General features: G+C 41.0%; 1 protein-coding gene across 3 annotated transcripts in view; it reads left to right on the forward strand.

Annotated features, from left to right (window-relative positions):
• The window catches only part of LOC140717090 (uncharacterized), a 51,182-nt gene that overhangs the window by 11,640 nt on the left and 18,815 nt on the right, over positions 1-20,727 (forward strand). For 2 of the 3 annotated variants that reach the window (XM_073030291.1, XM_073030281.1), the window contains exons 2-4: positions 9,473-9,778; positions 13,425-13,682; positions 20,031-20,147. In XM_073030291.1, coding sequence (XP_072886392.1) covers positions 9,473-9,778; positions 13,425-13,682; positions 20,031-20,147 — 681 coding nt within the window. The remainder of the gene's footprint in view (positions 1-9,472; positions 9,779-13,424; positions 13,683-20,030; positions 20,148-20,727) is intronic. The other variant, XM_073030301.1, reaches the window with a different exon arrangement.

A 20,727-nucleotide genomic window follows, 5' to 3' on the forward strand; every position in this document is an offset into this window, starting at 1 on the left:
GACTTATCTTTCTGGTCCACAATCAATTTCTTTATCTTCCCGTCAGCGATTACAGTTTGTTGTTGCAACAACATGTTACTAGCTAATGTCTCACTCCTCTGTCCTCCGCTTTGCCATTTGAGATTTTACCAACAATAGTGTTGTCATCTGTGAATTTATAGATGCGGCATGAATAGTGCTTAGCTACACACTCGAGTGCAGAGAGAGTACAGCATTGGACTAAGCACACATCTGTGATCTTACTGCAATGCAAATATAGATAGTGGTTAATGAGTAAAAGAACATACATAGGAAGACAGGCGCTTTTGCAGCTGTTGAACTTCCCTTTAGTTGTGTATACAATACTATATTTATTGGCACAGCTGCAAAGGCAGTTTACCATATTTTGATAACATTAAGGATTGTTTGTCACAAAAACAGAACTTTAACCGTCCAGGTTACTACTGTAATCGGGTAATTGCAGTTTCACTAATAATCAGGAGCTGACGACTCACTTACAAGAGGATGCCTGTAGTTTATATAGTTTGACAATATTTCCCTGATCATGATTTCTGTCTGATGAAGGCTCATTGATCTAAATTACTTGCACTTCTCCATAAATGCTGCCTAACCTGTTGTGTGTTTAAAACATCACGAGTCACCCAAACTGAAAAACTGCCTGTAAAAACATGGAAGGTGTGGGCAGGAAATTGATTTACAATAGTTTAATATTATTAGCTCAGCCATGATTAAATTAAATAGAAAGATCTGGGCCCTTTGGCTGAGGCTATAAAGAGTCTGCATTGTACTGAACTTGTAGCTGCAGAAAAGCTATTTGTGTTATATTAGAGATAACAAAATTTCATAAATGCAATGAAGTTGTCATGACTTGCAGGAAGAGTGAAGCTACCACGGAAGACCTGAATCCCACAATATGTTGGCCCCTAGCACCAGGGAACGCCTAGATTGGTTTCGTATTGGATCTAACTATAATTTCAAAGATCTGTTACAATTCAGAGTTCAAAGTAAATTTATGTTCAAAGTACATGTATGCTACCATATACAACCCTGAGATTCATTTCCTTGTGAGCATACCTAAGAAATCCAAGCGGGGGGCAAACATAAGTGGAGATGTGGAGAAAGCGAACCAGCTGAACAACTTCTTCAACAGGTTCGACAGCACAATCTCATCCTCACCGCAGAAATCCACACCAGGCTTACTTCCCTCACAGGAAAATAGCCACTCACAGGAGACCTTGCCCACACCCAGGATTACGGCTGAACAGGTGGAAGGTCAACTGAGGAAGATCTGTACCAGCAAGGCGGCTGGACCGGATGGAGTTTCCCCACGATTACTGAGGGCCTGTGCGACTGAGCTGGGAGAACCACTACAGCGCATCTTCAACATGAGCCTGGAGCAGAGAAGAGTACCCAGACAGTGGAAGACATCCTGTATTGTCCCGGTACTGAAGAAACCACAACCAAAGGAGTTGAATGACTTCAGACCTGTTGCCTTGATGTCGCACGTGATGAAGACCATGGAGCGGCTGATAATACAGAATCTGAGGCCACAAACCAGGCACGCCCAGGATCCTCTTCAGTTTGCGTATAAGGAGAAGGTGGGAGTGGAGGATGCTATCACGTATTTGCTGCACAAATCACTCTCTCACCTAGATGGGGTCAGTTGTGCTGTGAGGATTACATTCCTTGACTTCTCTAGTGCCTTTAACACCATCCAGCCCAAGATCTTAAGGCACAAACTAACGGAGATGGGAGTAGTCTCTCACATGGTGGATTGGATAGTGGACTACTTGACAGATAGACCTCAGTATGTGCGGTTGGGAGACTGTAGGTCTGACACGGTGGTCAGCAGCACAGGAGCGCCGCAGGGAACCGTACTCTCTCCGGTCCTGTTCACCCTGTACACATCAGACTTCCAATATAACTCGGAGTCCTGCCATGTGCAGAAGTTCGCTGATGACACGGCCATAGTGGGGTGTGTCAGGAATGGACAGGAGGAGGAGTATAGGAAACTGATACAGGACTTTGTGATATGGTGCAACTCAAACTACCTGCGTCTCAATATCACCAAGACCAAGGAGATGGTGGTGGACTTTAGGAGATCTAGGCCCCATATGGAGCCAGTGATCATTAATGGAGAATGTGTGGAGCAGGTTATGACCTACAAGTATCTGGGAGTACAGTTAGACGAGAAGCTAGACTGGACTGCCAACACAGATGCCTTGTGCAGGAAGGCACAGAGTCGACTGTACTTCCTTAGAAGGTTGGCATCATTCAATGTCTGTAGTGAGATGCTGAAGATGTTCTATAGGTCAGTTGTGGAGAGCGCCCTCTTCTTTGTGGTGGCGTGTTGGGGAGGAAGCATTAAGAAGAGGGACGCCTCACGTCTTAATAAGCTGGTAAGGAAGGCGGGCTCTGTCGTGGGCAAAGTACTGGAGAGTTTAACATCGGTAGCTGAGCGAAGGGCACTGAGTAGGCTACGGTCAATTATGGAAAACTCTGAACATCCTCTACATAGCACCATCCAGAGACAGAGAAGCAGTTTCAGCGACAGGTTACTATCGATGCAATGCTCCTCAGACAGAATGAAGAGGTCAATACTCCCCAATGCCATTAGGCTTTACAATTCAACCGCCAGGACTTAAGAACTTTTTAAAAGCTATTATTAATGCTTTTTGAGATAGTGATTTAGATGCATATCATATTTTTTTTACTGAGTTAAGTATTGTATGTAATTAGTTTTGCTACAACAAGTGTATGGGACATTGGAAAAAAAAGTTGAATTTCCCCATGGGGATGAATAAAGTATCTATCTATCTATCTATCTATCTATCTATCTATCTATCTATCTATCTATCTATCTATCTATCTATCTATCTATCTATCTATCTATCTATCTATCTATCTATCTATCTATCTATCTATCTATCTATCTATCTATCTATCTATCTATCTATCTATCTATCTATCTATCTATCTATCTATCTATCTATCTATCTATCTATCTATCTATCATAGAATCAATGAAAGACCACATCAACTGGATGTTTAACAAGTGTGCAAAAGACAACGAACTGTGCAAATACAAAAAGTAAGTATAATTATAAATAAATAAGCAATAAATATTGAGAACATGAGATGAGTCATTGAAAGTGTCTATAGATTTGGGAACATTTCAGTGATTAGGCAAGTGAAGTTATCCACTTTGGTTCAAGAGCCTGATGGTTGAGGGGTAATAACTGTTCCTGGACATGGTGGTGTGAGCCCTGAGGCTCCTGTACCTTTTTCCAGATGGCAGCAGTGACAAGATTGCATGACCTTGGTGCTGAGGGCCCTTGATGATGGATGTTATGACAACACTCCATGTAAATGTGCTCAGTGGTGGGGAAGCTTTACCTGTGATGATCTGAGCTGTAACCACTACATTGTGTAGGATTTTCCATTCAGGCACTTTGGTGTTTCCATGCTAGGCTGTGGTGTAGCTTGTGAATACACCTTCCACTACACATCTCTGGAATTCTATCAACTTTTGGATGCTATCCCAAATCTTCACAAACTCCTAAGGAAGTAGAACTGCTGCTGTGCTTTTTTCAAAATTGCACTTGTGTGCTAGGCCCAGGATAGGTCCTTTGAAATGAAAACACTGAAGAATTTATCATTGCTGATCCTTTCCACCCCTGATCCTTTGAGGACTGGCTCATGAATCTCCGGTTTTCTCCTCCAGAAGTCAATAACCAGTTCCTTGGTCTCACTGAAATTGAATAAGAGGTGGTTGTTGTGGAACCACTCAGTCAGATTTTCATTCTCTGTCCTATATGTGATTCATCACCAGCTTTGTTTCGGCCTATGACAGTGGTGTCATCAGCAATCTTAAATATGGTATTGTAGCTGTGCTTAGCCATACAGTCTCGAGCAGGGGGTAAACATGCTGCCTGGTGGTGTACCTGTGCTGATGGAGATTGTGGAGGAGATGTTGTTGCCAATCTGAACTGACTGGGGTCTGCAAGTGAGGAAATTGAGGATCCAGTTGCACGGTGAGGTATTTTGGCCAAGATCTTGAGGCTTATTGATTAGTTTTGAGGGGATGATAGTATCGAATGCCGAGCTGTAGTGAGTGAAGAGTCAATGAGATGACATTCTATGTGAACCTGTAGTGCCAGTAGGGAAATTGGAGTGGCTACAAGTCACCTGTCAGGTGGAGTTGTTGTGTTTCATCACCAACCACTTCATCACTATGGATGCAAGTGCTATTGGATGCTGGTCATCGAGGTAGGTCACTGTTGTTCTTAGACACCGGTATAAGTGAAACCTGCTTGAAGAAGGTGGACTGCCAAAGCGAGAGGTTGAATATCTGAGTGCACACTCCAGCCAGTTGATCAGCACAGATACCCTGTCTTGGCTAGGTACCCTATTTGGGTTGGATACATTTCGTGGGTTCACCCTCCTGAAGAATACACACACACGTCGGCCTCAAGGACTGAAATCACAGGTTCATTGGGGCTGCGTAGGTTACCAATGGTTCTTCCATGCCTGTTATCTGCTGAAGTATTCTGTGGATTACCAGTCCTGGCCCAGCATCTCCCCAGATGATATGGTACACAGATTCTGGTTTTGTCGATTCTCAAAGAAGTGGATGCTGTGCTCTGTAATGAGAGTGAAAGGGAGTGAAACGTTTCTCCGATTCCTGCTTTAGGAATGTAGGAATTGTTTTACTACTGAGGTTAAAGTGTAGAAAAAAGCCTTTCAATATTAAACATTTTTTTTCTGAAAATCCTAGATGGTTGTATTTAAGAGTCATGTTGGCATTCAGTATTGTTTTTTTTATTAGTTTTTTAATACATTTTCTACATCGCTATAGATTAAAAAAACCCAGATCGAAATGAAGAACATTAATACAGTGCAAAAATAAACATACAATAATAATATAATATAAAAGAAGATAATTGAGAAAGCACCCAAATTGAAGTTATGTAAAATTAGTATCCTCCCCAAGCCCCGCAACAAAAAAAGAACTCCAGACCAACCACAACACAATCTAGAGAGTATACATCAGGACATTCAAACCCCCAAAACTGTAAATACACTTAGCAACAGCAGATATTAATGCCTACTACCAACAAAAAAGGAGCTGAAAAAAAACCTTAGTTAAGAGGAAGGTTATGAAAATACTCAATAAAAGGTCCCCAGACCTTGTGGAACTTTGTATCCGAATTAAGAACTGAATAATGAATTTTTTCAAGGTCTAAGCAGGACATAATATCATTAAGCCAATGAGCATGTGTGGGCGGGGCAACATCCCTCCATCTAAGGAGGATTAAACGTCTAGCCAGGAGAGAAGCAAAAGATAATATTCAACACTTAGTCGAACTCAGACGTAAATCTGTCTCACCCAAAAAACCGAACAAAGCAATTAAAGGGTTAGGTTCTAGGTGGTGATTCAGAATACAAGATAACGTTATGAAGACGTCTTTCCAAAATTTCTCCAAGCTAGGACAAAGCCAGTACATATGAATGAGAGAGGCCTCGCCCCTTTTGCATTTATCACAGAGAGGACTAATGTTAGGGTAAAATCGAGATAGTTTAGATTTAGACATATGGGCTCTATGAACAATCTTAAACTGTAAAAGGCAATGGCGAGCACAAAGAGAGGTTGAATTAACCGATTTGAGAATCGAATCCCAAGTCTCATCAGATAAGGAGATATTTAAATCATGCTCCCAAGCCATTCTAATTTTATCCACAGGGGCACGCCGTAAGGATGCTAATTTATCATGAATAAATGATATTAAACCTTTACCTAGTGGATTAATAGAAAAAAATAAATCCATAACATTTTTCTAAGGCATTTCAGGGAAGTTAGGAATTAAAGGATTAATAAAGTGTCTAATTTGGAGATATCTAAAAAAAATGAGCATTGGGCAGATTGAACTTAGCAGAGAGCTGTTGAAAAGATGCGAAGCGATTATCAATAAAAAGATCTTCAAAATGTCTAATGCCATTCCTATACCAATCATGGAATGCTGAATCATTTATTAATTGGGAAAAGTTCGCTCTTATGTAAATTAAGTTTATAGCCAGAGAACTGGCTAAACTGATCAAGAAGTGAAAACATTGGAGGTAAGGATGTAGATGGATTTGAAAGAAAAAGTAATAAGTCATCAGCATAAAGAGAAACTCTATGCTCAGCACCCCCTCTCCAAATCCGACAATTTCAAAATGCTATCGCCAAAGGTTCTATAGCCAAATCAAAGAGAAAGGGACTTAAAGGGCATCCCTGGCGGGTGCCACGTTTGAGGTTAAATAACTGGGATTTCTGAAAATTAGTCAAAACAGAGGCAGTAGGACACAAATACAGCAATTTGATCCAAGAGATAAAACTTCAACCGAAGTCAAATTTTTCTAAAACTGCAAAAAGGTAGTTCCACTCTATACGATCAAATGCTTTCTCCGCATCGAGGGAAATAACACATTCAGGAATCCCAGTTGGAGGTGAATATAAAATGTTAAATAAATGCCGAATGTTTAAAAAAAGGAAGACGGTTTTTAATAAAACCAGTTTGATCATCAGAAATAATAGAGGGGTTAACAGTTTCTAATCTATAAGCCAAAACTTTGGCCAAGATTTTAACATCAACATTGAGCAAAGAAATCGGCCTATACGAGGAACACTCTGTTGGGTCTTTACCCTTTTTTAATAAAAGAATGATAGATGCCTCATTAAAAGAGGGTGGCAATTTACCGTAATTAAACGAGTCAGATAATACTGAGAATAACTGAGGGGAAAGAAGTGAAGAGAATGATTTATAAAATTCTACGGGGAACCCATCAGGTCCAGGAGATTTCCCTGAAGACAATGCAGAAATTGCAAAAGATATTTCTTCTGATGAAATAGGCACATTAAGTTTGGCTTTAAAATCAGATGAAAGCGAAGGAGTATTCAGATTATTTAAAAAGTGATCAACAGAGATATTGTCATTCAAAGATTCAGAGGAATAAAGTCGAGAATAGAAATTTTTAAATGCGTCATTGATTTCTAAGTGATCTGATGTAAAGTCTCCATTCTCCTTCCGGATCTTTGTGCTATGTTGTTTGGCTTTGGAACGTCTCAGCTGATTGGCTAGAAATTTACCAGATTTGTCACCATGAATATAGAAGCGACTCTTACTTTCAAGAAGTTGGCGTTCGACAGGTTGAGTAGACAGAAGATTAAATTTAGTTTGAAATTCTACACGCTTCTTGTATAATTCAGGATTCTTAGTTTGAGCATACAGTTGATCCAATTCTTTAATCTGATTAATGAGGTCTAATCGATCTGCACAGGACTTTCTATTAAGATTTGCTGTATAGGAGATTATTTGATCCCTCAAATATGCTTTCATGGCATCCCAGACAATCTGGGATGACATTTCAGATGATGTATTGGTGTTAAAATAAAAGGTTATCTGATCCTTAATAAATTTTAGAAAATCATCATCCGATAATAAAGTCGAGTCAAAACGCCAGTGTCTATTTCTCTGAGGGAGACCAGGAAAATTTAAAGACAAAGTAATTGGGGCATGGTCAGAAATCAGTATACTCTGATAGTCACAAGAATAGACAAATGGAATAAGTTGATTGTTGAGTAAAAAGTAGTCAATTCTAGTAAAGATATGGTGAACATGTGAAAAAAAAGAGTAGTCTCTCTCAGTGGGATGAAGGAAACGCCATATATCAGAGATACCATAATTAGAGAGAAGAGTGAATAGCTAAGGCAGATTTAGTAAGTAGTCTAGTAACACAGGACGATCGATCCAAATTAGGATCTAACCAACAATTGAAATCGCCACCCAGTATAAGAGAGTATGAGTTTAAATCTGGTAGCGAGAAGAAAAGACGTTAAAAAAAAATTAACATCATCAAAATTGGGAGCGTACAGGTTTGCTAGTACAACTTTAGTATTGTATAATTTACCAGAAACAATAATAAAACGGCCATTTGTATCAGATATCTTATTATGGAGTTCAAAAGGAATATTTGAATTAATAAGGATGGAGACCCCCCCCTCCTAGCTTTGGCAGCAAAGGTTGAATGAAAATGCTGACCTGCCCACTTTGACAGAAGCCGAGAATGATCAAAACTACGAATATGAGTTTCTTGAAGGAAAGCAATGTCAGCTTTGAGTTGTTTAATATGCAAGAAGACCTTCCTTCTTTTAACAGGATGATTCAATCCCTTTACATTCCAGCTCACAAATTTAAGTGTATTAACCATTACCAATTGTTAGTACATAGAATGTAGCAGGCATATAAAAAAAATCAAGCAGTACAATAACAGTCTGGGAGCAAAAATATAAACATAGATCCATAGAATCAAAACAGAGACATGTCCTGAATAACAAAGGAAAACAAAAGAAACAGTGAGTAGTGTTGGAACTGGAGAATCCCCCCCCCCGCAACCCAAAATTAGACGGCTATCTAAAAAAGCAACTAGCTCTACCAAAAAAATTAACCCAAGTATGACTTCCAGTTCTGTGTCGTTAACAAAAGTTCCGTATAAATAATATAGCAAATAATAACTAATTTATGCACTTGAAAACAGAATTATAAATAGGAACAACTTCAACAGAAGTATAAAACTTAATACAAAGAAAATCAGAAGAAAACTAAAACTAACCTACCCACGAAAAATTATAAAAGATTAAAAGAAAAAAAAGGAGGGAGAAAAGGGGGAAATTATAAAATTCAAAGAGAGTCCTTATCAGCCATTTACAGAAAAAAAAGGCAAAACTTAAACTATGAATCAACCAACAGGGAGGCCTTCAATAAAAACTCCAAACCTCCAAAACAAGTTAAAGACAATCGTAGCTCTCTATAGATAAGGTTATACAAAAATAAAATAGATTACACAGGTAAAATCTAAAAGTTCGCAGGGAAACATTAAACTTAAATTATCTATTTAGAAAAAACGCACCAAGTCCAGGGAGAGATTGACTACAGCCCTTAGAGTTTCAAAAGGGCATTCAGTATTGTAACACCCGAGTAACTTAATTGGCTGTGATTTGGAGCTTTATAAAATGTAAAGGAAGGCTGTTTTTGAATATGGTGATCTTCCCTCTGACCTCTTCAGGGAGCTTGGAGAGGCCAGGTGATTGTTGCTGTGTTTTAGAGGAATTTCAAAAGGTACATGAAAATGAAGGGAATCGAATGTTACAGATCATGTTCAGGCAGGTGCGATTTGTTTCATTTGTCATCATGGGCTGAAGGGCCTGTTCCTGGCTGTACTGTTCTGTGATGTGGATGAACCCATTAACTTGGTTGGCACTACTGATGGAAATTCTAGTTCCACAAGGCCAAGTTCCAAAACTCTAGGATGGCATTCTATAAACGTCTGTTGATATAATATATTGTGATTTGTGATTATACCTGTTATGTTGCTGAACAATCAGAGTTTTACCACTACAGTTCAAAGAATGTTTTTTTTTAATCCAAATTAGAGAAACAGAAAGTAGTAATTGGGACCATTGGTTCATCGGTTTTCCTGGATCCTGAACACCAAGGTGATCTCAGCAGGAGTGAAATTTTATGGACCTTCACCAGCAGCAACAAAAGCCCTGTTACTATTTTGGATTACGTTCCAGGTAAACCTGTGGAGGAACCAAATGAACAATTCAGATCCCGTTTACAGTTTAACGCTTCTACTGGCTGTCTGCTGGTAGACAGGATAAAACCTGAGGATCAAGGTGTTTATAATTTTGATGTAGATGAGAGAAGAACAACTACAATAGAATTGCTTCTCTTCTGTAAGTATTCACTTGTTTGAAAATGCTGAAGCTGTTGAATTATTTATTCATTTGCTTAAGAACTGTACACACAGGGTTTGTGATTATTGATACTATTGTAAATTAAATTAGTTTCTTCACCCGGAAGATTAACATTACAGGCCTCTATTGTATTTGCATATATATTTAATCTCCCTCCTGAGGAGTTGCTATGGAATTGTGGTCTACCATATAATTCTGTCCCGGTGAGATGAACCCAGACAAAAGAAAATGTGCAGTTGTTGCAAATCCAGGCAACACACACAGCAGGCCAGATAGCATCTATGGAAAAAAAACAATATGCGTTTCAGGTTGAAACCCTTTGGTAGGATTGGAGAAAAAAAAGCTGAGGAGTAGATTTGGAAAGTGGAGGAATGGGTGAGAGAACCACCAGGTGATAGGTGAAACCTGGAGGGGGAGGGATGAAGTAAAGAGCTGGGAGGGTGATTGGTGAAAGAGACAGAAGGCCATGGAAGAAAGCAAAGTGGGAAGGAGCACCAAAGGGAGGCAGTGGGCTGTCAAGGAGATGAGGTGAGACAAGGAAAAAGGAATGGGAAATAGAGAAGTGGGGGGGGGGGGAGGAAGGGGTTGGGATCATTACCAGAATTTTGAGAAATGAATGTTCATGCCATCAGGTTGGAGTCTACCCAAACGGAATACAAGGTGTTGTTCCTCCAACCTAAGTGTGGCCTCATCACAATAGTGGAGGAGGCCATGGCTGGATATTTCAGAATGGGAATGGGACGTGGAACTAAAATGGGTGGCCACTGGAAGATCGCACTTTTTCCTGGGAGATGGTGCATAGTTGCTCAGCGAAGCTGTCTCCCAATTTGCGTTGTGTCTCACCGGTGTACAGGAGGCCATTCCGGGAGCACCAAACACAGTAAATCATGCCAACAGACTCACAGGTGAAGTGTTGCCTCACCTGGAAGGACTGTTTAGGGCTCTGAATGGTAGTGAGGGCAGGTGTAGAACTTGTTCCGCTTGCAATGATAAGTGCCAGGAGGGAGATCAGTGGTGGGGGGGGGGGGGGGGGGGGGGAGAACGAATGATCAAATGAGTTGCATAGGGAGCGAACCCTGTGGAAAGCAGAAATTGGGGAGGGGTCAGCGAGGACAAGAGGAACCCTGTCCCTGGATTCATGATCCCAGTTGCCTATACCTGATATACACCTCTTTTGTCCTGACAGCTTCTATATCATCATTAGCCAGAATTCTAATTAAAAAAAGCAAATCATGCAAATGATAGAAAGAAATTACATTCAGAAATAAAGTTCAAGGAAGTATGTTCACAGTGACAAAGCCAGTCATCACTGCAGCAAGTCCAGGAGTCCGTTAGTCGCAGCCACGGCTTCAGTTTAGCGCAGAGATGAGTAAACCCCAATGAGTAACAGTCGGGAAGGCACAGGAGCATCTACACTTTGAGGAGATTGAGGCGTGAAAGGCTCTCTGCCCCCATCCAAGAACTTTGTACAGGAGTACCATTGAGTGTCCAGTCCGGCAGCATCATTTTATGGCACGGCAGCTGCAAGGCATCAGACTGCAAGACCATACTGAGGATAGAAAAAAACCGAGAGGATCATCGGAGACTCACTCTCCCCTATTTGTGACTTCTACTGGAAGTGTTGTAGACAGGGCACCCGAAGTATTGTTGAGAAACCCTACCATCCATCACACAATCTCTTTGATCCACTATCATCAGCAAGGAGTTAGAGGTGTATCAGTAGGATGACCAGATAGGGTAACAGGTTCTTCACTAAGGCTGTGAGATTAACCCTAACTCTAAATCTAATGAATACCCGGCTACCACCAAGGTCTCATCACAAGGACAGTGAACTGTTCCATTGTACAGTTATCTGTATGTATTTTTGAATGATAGTTTATTATTTATTGTAATATTGTTTTATGTGTGTGATATACATTTTGTATTATGGGCGCACTGTGGTCTGTAGGAACGTTGTTTGGTTGTATATACCTACAGTCAGAAGACATGAAACTTGAATTTGAACTTGAAACATAAAATTCTGAGAGCAAGAAACACTGGGCACAGGGATGTTTCCCCTTATTGGGAGTGTGATGGAATCTTAAGTTTTATTCATTAATGACTGTGCCTTTAAGAACCACCATCTGTGTGAGAGAGAGTGAGACGAATGGCAGCGGAAGACCAGCTGCAGCACAAGCAGCTTGTTAGAGAGAGAGAGAGAGAGAGAGAGAGAGAGAGAGAGAGAGAGAGAGAGAGGAGGAGCTAATCATGGACAGCTGGTTTTCAGTTCGATGGTATTTAAACGAGCGTTACTCCTTGTTTCACAGGACATGCAGACGCACGAAGGCTGGTGGTCAAAATTGTCACTGAACTTTTAAGTACCCACATAGGGTGGGGCTGTGGATTGATTAAGAAGAATCGATCCGTGACTATTAGTGTGTTTAAGGGCGACACTGGAATCTACCGGTGTGTCTAACCCTTGCCTGGGTTGGTAGATTATAACTTGAAGATGGCACTCTTAAATTGGTCACATTTGTCTGACTTGGAAGATTTGGAGGACATCAGGGATGATCGATGACACCTGTTTATTCAGATTACCAGTATCTCTCTCACTTCAATCCCATGCAATGAACTGAACCTTTCTTACATCCCATCGTAAGACTGTAACTCTTGTCACCTGAGCTTGAATAAGTTTGGGAACTTTATTTTTGTTTTACACCTATATATGCATAACACCTTTAACTCTTGATTTACCTGGTTTAAGTTACTATATTACGTAGTTACTAACAAAACAGTGTTAACAGCAAAACCAGACTCCAGATGTGTTCTGTTCCTGCTGATACTTTTACAGCATTGCGTGTACGTGACGAGTCTGATCCCTCCTATTAAAAGTTTCTGTACTATTTCTCTATAACCTTTTGTGACTGACTTGGTATTTAAGGCAGAAAATCCTTTTGGAAATGAGGAATTAATTTCTTCACCGAAGATTTGTCACTAGTAGGTAGAAATCCCCTGTCCTTCATTGGAACCTGGTAGTATCTTCCCTGCTTGCAGGCTTTGCAGGTTTAATTGTAATGAAGGCTTTGCAGGTTTTCGGGAGGTCTTATTAAAATGTTGGGTTCAATCACGCAGCCATTGAGAGCCAAACCCAGGATTGTCATGACAACAGACTCTCCTTTCCCCAGTCATTATTTCCATGGAGTTAGGAGCTGATGCACTGAGGACTTCAAACAGAAAAATAGCCTTGACTGCCATTCCATAAAAGGCGTTTATCGATACATTTACTGGTGACTCGTCTCTCTGCCTGCTGGAGGGCCCCCTGCTGGTAACATTGTGTAGTTGGCAGCAGCAAATTTCCAGCAGTAAATTCACAAACTTAGAAGCAACGTTTGGACTGGTATCATTTACCTTTTGTAGAAGAAAATTTTGAATATCCTTTCTGTAGAAAAGTGTTCAAATTTCATACATAAAGCATTGGCTCCAATTTCAAACTGTCTTATCATCCGCTGTTTTTTTGGTTTATTCTGTTGATCTACAATCATTCTGTGAAATGCATTTATTTTTTCATAACTCGACCAGTGAGGGCTAGTTTGAAAAAAAAAAAGAATGAAATATTACTGCTCATTATTCAACATTTTTCCTCCAGATGAGCTGTCCAAAACTTTCATAAGGAACTATAGCGCCACTGGCAACACCCTGAAACTGACCTGTGAGGTTAAAGGAAATCCTCATAAATATGAGTGGCTGAAAAATAGAGGGGAGATCTCCCAGCGTCACTGGCTAATTAATGAAAACAGAAGCCTGATCATCTTGACTGACTTGACAAATGAATGTGGAACGTACACCTGTGTTGCTACCAATCCTGTCAGCTCTGCCCAGGCAAATTACACCTTAAATCCCTCAGGTAAACTTCATTTATAAACAATATCTTAAAGCTATAAGTCACGATCTTTGTGGACATTGGAATGCAGGCTGTGTTAATCGAACAGTAGCAATGATTGCCAATAGTGGAATTAATAGATATTTTGCTACAAAGGGTTTGACTGAGTGAGGAAGGGTGACTCCTTCTGGCTGGGTGAATGAATTGCCAATTAGCTATCACTCAGAGAAAGATGCAGAGAAGGGTAATCAGGAGAAGCTGGTGGATCCTGAACTGCTCTCTGACAGGGATTGGGTGAGACAATGCCCTTTTGAATTCTGTGGGGGAAATCCAATTAGTTTTACAACATGAACAACACACACACACACACAAAATGCTAGACAACTCAATAGGTCAGAATATATCTACTGGAGAAAATGAACAGCTCAGGTTTCAGGTAGAGATCCTTCATCAGGACAGGAATGGAAGGAGGCAGAATCCAGAATATAAGGTTAGGGGGAGGGGAAGGACGACAAGCTGGCAGGAAATACGAGAATAGGGATGAAAGGGAATGAATGATGTGAGAGGCAAAGAGGTGATAGGTGGTAGCAATAAAGGGCTAAAGGAGGAATCTGGCAGGATAGTAGACCATAAAACAAAGGGAGGAAGGTGGGGAACCTGAGAGAGGCGATGGACAAGTCATGAGGTCAGTGTTGGCTAAGAGGTGAGGTGAGAGGCCACTGCAATAAGGGAAAACAAAGGACAGTGGTGGAGGCAGAGGTTGATGGGAAACAGTGTGTGGTTATGGGAAGTTAGAGAAATTGATGATCATTCTATCATGTTTTTTGTATGTTGCTCTAGATTTCCAGCATCTGTAGAATCTGTTGCGTATTGGTTTTACAATATTAGAGTTTCTGAATTTCAGATCCAAACTTTTCTCTTGCCACCCCACGGTCACGAACCGTCATATTGATTTGTTTAGTATCCTTTCTGTCATAAGAATGCTGAAGCCGAATTTCCTTGGTCTTCAGTTATCTGGCTCAAGCAGCTTATAAACCGGGCAGGTTTGACAGTAGGTGTAGAATATCGAGCTTCTTGGATATGACAGCGCTGTTCCTGGCAAGAATGCATAATCAGTGTAAGTGTGGAATTTACTTTACAGTGATTGCAAATGGGGAGATTTACTGATTTTTCTTTTTATCCTGATCATTGGGCATCGTCTCACCCAATTCCCGTCACAGAACAGTTCAGGTTCCGCCAGTTTCTCCTTGTTACCCTTCATCTTTCTTTAAGTGATATCTAATTGGCAATCCTTTTACCCAGCCAGAAGGAGTCACCCTTCCTCACTCTGTCAAACCATCTGTCAGTCTTTTGTGTTGAACTTTACAGTGATTGGAAATTGGGAGACTGACTGATTTTTACTTTCTTCTCATGTGGTATGTAGAACATTGATCACATCCTGATTGGCTCTGCATGTCAGAACAAATAATTCACTGCCAGTATTGAATGGGATTGGGATAAGAGACTACTTGGGTAAACAGGGCTTTAGATCCTCTGTAAGAATGTGCAGAGAAAATAAAGCTTAGGCCTACAGTGGGGAACGGAGATATCTGTTATTTTTCATCAACACACCTGTACAAAAATAAAATGTAGTATAAAACACTGTTGTTCAGTCAGCACCCACTCTGTGTACCATGTATGGCTAATTTCATTGATTGGTTCCCAGTCCTGATTATTTCTTCCTCCCTACCAAAATATTTAGACAGCTGCTGAGCTGGAACAATTACCTGATATCTTCTGCTTTTGATACCTGCAGTACATCTTTCTGTGCTTGTACACACACAACGGATCACCAAGTGCAGGGGACGGTGATTTTAATCAAATATGTTCGACTGTTCTTAGATTCAGTCCTTGAAGAAGAATTCTCCTTTCCTCGATTAATGATGACAGCAGTTGTTTTGGATGTCATCGTAAAAATCACAAGAGGCCTCTTTTTCTCTTTTGGAGAAAAATGTTACCTCTTCCATTTAACTCTTTATGGTATCAGCATCCTTTGCAAGCAGATTAAGTACTGGGTTAACTTCCTGAGGATGCACTGAAGTATCACCCAATGAAAACATGTCCTCAGCAACTTTCCATCAATTGACAATTTGCTCACTGTCCCTAATATAGGCTCTCAGCAGGTGAGAACTGACAGTTCTATTTGATAGTTCCCTGAGAATCAATGTGATGTCTTTCTGTTATTGCCCACTGTGACCCTTTCCCTTGGTGTCAGCTCTGCCTCATGTGGCGGTGTTCTCACCTCAATTCCAGATTGTGGGTTCAGATCTCATTCTAATATCTTAATCAGAATCAGATCCAGGTTTAATATCACTGGCATATGTCATGAAATTTGTTGTTGTGCAGCAGCAGTACATTGGAATACATAATAAAAATACAACCAGTAACTATATAATTAAATAAGTGCAAAAGAGAGCAAATAGACAAAAATAATGATTTAGTGTACCTGGTTTCAATGTCCATTGAAAAGTTCTATGGTTGTTGTCAAAAAGCTATTAGTAAAACATTGTGCATGTGTCTTCAGGCTCCTGTATGACCTCCTTGGTGGTCGCATTGAGAAGAAAATATGTCCTGGGTGATGGGGGTTCTTATTGCTGGATACCACATTTTGAGGCTTTGCCATCTGAAGTTATCCACGATGCTGGGGATGCAAGTGCCAATGTGGAGCTGGCTCGTGTGTAACTTTCTGCAGCTGTCTATGATCCTGTGTCGTGCCCCCTCCATATCAAACGGTGATGCAATTGGTTGGAGAGCTCCCCACAGTACATCTGTAGAAATCTGTGAGTGTCTTTGGTGACATACTAAGTCTCTTCAAACTCCTAATGAAATATAGCCACTGTTGTGCCCTCTTTGTAATTGCGTCAAAGTGTTGGGCCCAGTATAGATCTTCAGAAAAGTTGCACGCTGAAACTTGAAACTACTCACCCGTTCCACTGTTGATCCCTTGATGAGGACTGATGTGTGTGCCCTTGACTTCCCATCCCTGAAGTCCACAATCATTTATTTGGAATTACTGACACTGAACACTGGGTTGTGGTGACACCACTCAACGAGCTGATCTATCTTGCTTCTGTATGCCTCCTTGTCACCATTTGAAATTCTGCCAACAATAGTTATGTCATCAGCAAATTTGTAGATGGCGTTTGACCTATGCCTCGCCATACAGTTATGTGTGTAGAGAGACTAGACCATTGCTTCCAATCTATTCTGACTGTCAGCCCCTGTTGAGGAAGTCAAGGATCCAGTTGCAAAGGGAGGTACAGAAGCCCAAGTTTGGAGCTTGTTGATTGGTACTGAGGGCATGACGGTGTTAAACTGAGTTGTAATCAATAAACAGCAGCCTAACAAAGGTATTACTGTTGTCCAGGTGATCCATGGCTGAGTGGAGTGCCAGTGAGATTGCATCCACTATAGATGTATGTTGGTAATAGGCAAACTGCAGTGGTACAGCTCCTTGCTTAGGCAGGAGTTGATTCTCATCATGACCAACCTCTCCAAGCAGCTCATCACAGTAGATATGAATACCTCTGAGCAATGGTTGTTGAGACAGCTCACCCAGCTCATTTTGGGCACCACTGTAATGGTCGCCCTTTTGAAGCAGCTGGGAATCTCCAACAGCAGCAGTCAGAGTTTGATGATGTTCTTCAATATTCCCACCAGCTGGTTGGCACAGGTTTTCAGTGGCCTACCAGGTACATCAGAGCCCAACATTCTGCAAAGGCTTGCCCTCATGAAAAATGTTCTGACATTGGCCTCTTAAGACAAATTATAGGGTCACCAGCTGCTGCAGGGACCCACACAGGTCTAGTTTTATTCTCTCTTTCAAAGTCTTCATGAAAGGTGTTTAACTCATCTGGAGTTGAAGCATCAGAGACATTCGTAAGACCATAAGACATAGGAGCAGAATTAGGCCATTTGGCCCATTGAGTCTGCTCCCCAATTCAATCATGGCTGATTTTATTTTCCCCACGTCAGCCCCATTCCCCAGTCTTCTCCCCATAACATTTGATGACCTGTCTAATCAAGAACCTATCAAACTCTGCCTTAAGTACACCAACGACCTGGCCTCCACAGCTACATGTGGTATTAAATTCCACAGATGCACCACCTTCTGGCTAAAGAAATTTCTCCGCATCTGTTTTAAATGGATGCCCCTCTATCATGAGGTTGTGCCCCCTTGTCCTTGACTCCCTCACCATGGGAAACATCCTTTCCACATCTACTCTGTCTAGGCCTTTCAACACTTGAAAGGTTTCAATGGGATCCTGCCTCATCCTTCTAAATTCCAGTGAGTCCAGACCCAGAGGCACTAAACGTTCCTTGTATGATAATCTTTTCAATCACAGAATCATCTGCATTAACCTCCTCTGAACCTCTCCCCCCCAATGCCAGTACATCTCTTCCCACATCTTTTCTTATCTGAGGAACCCAAAACTGTTGACAATATCCAAGCAAAGCCTCTTCAGTGCTCCACAAAGCCTCAGCATCACACCCTGTTTCCGCACTCTAGACCACTTGAAATGGATGCTAACAATGCATTTCCCTCACCCCCGACTCTACCTGCAAGTTAACTTTTAGGGTTTCTGCACAAGGACTCCCAAGTCCCTTTGCATCTCAGATTTTTGGATTTTCTTGCCATTTATTAAATAGTCTACACATTTATTTCTTCTACCAAAATGCACGACCATGCATTTTCCAACATTGTATTTCATTTGCCACTTTCTTGCCCATTCTTCTAATCTGTCTAAGTCCTTCTGCATCCTACCTGTTTCTTCAACACTACCTGCCCCTCCACCAATCTTCGTATCATCTGCAAACTTGGCAGCAAAGCCATCAATTCTATCATCTAAATCATTGATGCACAGCATAAAAAGAAGTGGTCCCAACACTGACCCCTGTGGAAAACCACTAGTCACTGGCTGCCAACCACAAAAGCCATGATGTTAGGTTTCGCCCTGTAGGAAGCAATGGCCTACAAATACTGCAAGGTAAGCACATAATCCCAGAAGTGCTTTCTGAGCCATGGCCCTGTTTTGGGTGTGGTACTTCTTTCAGTAGAGAAAGAGAGGATCGAAGTAACCTGCAGAGAGTTGTAAAGTTAGCCAGTTCCACCATGTGCACTAACCTCTGTAGTATTCAGGACCTCTTCAAGGAGCGATGCCTCAAAAAGACAGAGTCCATCATTAAGTAACCCTATCACCCAGGTCATTCCTTGTTTTCATTGCTTCCATCAGGAAGGAGGTATAGAAGCCTGATGGCACATATATATACATACTGCAATTCAGTTTTTTAATCCTATTATATATATATATTGCATTGTACTGCAGTCACAAAGTCAACAAATTTCACAATGTATGCTGGTGATATTAAACCTGATTCTGATTGAGTTCACTCTTGTGCTCTGGAATATTTATCTCTCAACCAGTATTAACAAATTAGATTTTCTGTTTCAGCAGATTAAATCTTCCTCTTACAAATTGCAACAGTGAAATCATATAAGGCATCACATTCTCTAAGAATACACTGGATAGAACAAGGTTTTGTTTTATAACTACACATAAATTCACCAATGTCGGCAATGAGTTGAACAACCAACTAAATTAATGCAGGCCTCACTGAATAGACCACCTTCACCATGCATTCCTGGAGGCATGATAACTCAGTTGCAGTAATGCAGTGGACAAGAGCCTTCAGTCATTATGGATTTGAAGCAACATCAACCCTAACTTAATCTCAATTTCCTGACAGATGGGTATACCAAATGGCCTGTATTGAAATATGGGAGTACTAATAGTCATATTCTCTAATGCCTTTTTAAATTGTGTGATTAGATGGGCTTGGACTCACTGGTAAAAAGGAGGCTATCAGGTGGGTGATCATAATAGAATGTTAAAGGCAATCAGGAAAACGTTGGAAAGATGGATTGTCGCAGTCTTTTTCCTTGGGTAGAGGAGTCTAAAGCTAGAGGTCATAGGTTTAAGGTGAGAAGGGAAAGACTCGGGGAGCTGAAGGAAAGGTGTTTCACACTTGAGGGGGTGGGTATATGGATCAAGCTGTCAGATAAAGCAGTAGAGGCAATTACAAAATTTAAAATACATTCAGAGAGGTATATGTATAGAAAAGGTTATGAACAGGGGTTCAGGATCTTTATACACCACGGACTAATAGAATTTGGCAAGGGCCCCAGGTTTGGATGGTTATGGGCTAAAGGTAGGTAACTGGGACCATCTCCGAAAGATACTTTGGTCGACCTGGAGAAGTTGGGTCAAAGCACCTGTTTTTTTCTTTATAACTCTCTGACTCTGTTCTATTATGTGAATATTTCAATAACAGGTGCTTCTGGTGAAGACTCTATAATTATTATTGCATCAATCACAGGACTGGTATCATCTTTGGTATCTCACAGTGGATCCTTGCTTCTGTCATGGTTGGAGAAGAATTCAAACCAAGGTAATGTATGTGTTAAATGTTGAATAGGTTGGGAGGCTTCAATATCCATCACTGAGTTTTGCTGGGTATCACCTCAATAAATCAACCAGCTAGCCAGAAAGATATCACTGTCAGAATGGGTCCAAGGCATGGGAGGCATAAACTGACTTGGCTTTATCCTTCCTAATCCACCTGTAGCGGAATCTTCTGTCGACAATAGCGTTAGTGGAAGTGAGTGCCACACAAGCCTTGTGAAGGCAAGTCTTTGCACCTTCCATCATGTTGTATTTCTCTGCAAGCATGCTGAATAGGATTGACTTGTAGTAGAACAGATTTGGCAGCTTTAAAACTAGGCATCCGTGAAACATAGAAAACCGACAGCACAATACAGGCCCTTCGGCCCACAAAGTTGTGCCGAACATGTCCCTACCTTAGAAATTACTAGGGTTACCCATAACCTATTTTTCTAAGCTCCATGTATCTATCCAAAAGTCTCTTAAAAGACCCTATCATATCTGCCTCCACCACCATTGTCAGCAGCCCATTCCATGCACTCGCCACTGTCTGTGTAAAAAAAAACACTTAACCCCTGCATTTCCTC

Source organism: Hemitrygon akajei, chromosome 2 (genome assembly GCF_048418815.1).
Source record: "Hemitrygon akajei chromosome 2, sHemAka1.3, whole genome shotgun sequence".
Taxonomy (NCBI): Eukaryota; Metazoa; Chordata; class Chondrichthyes; order Myliobatiformes; family Dasyatidae; genus Hemitrygon; species Hemitrygon akajei.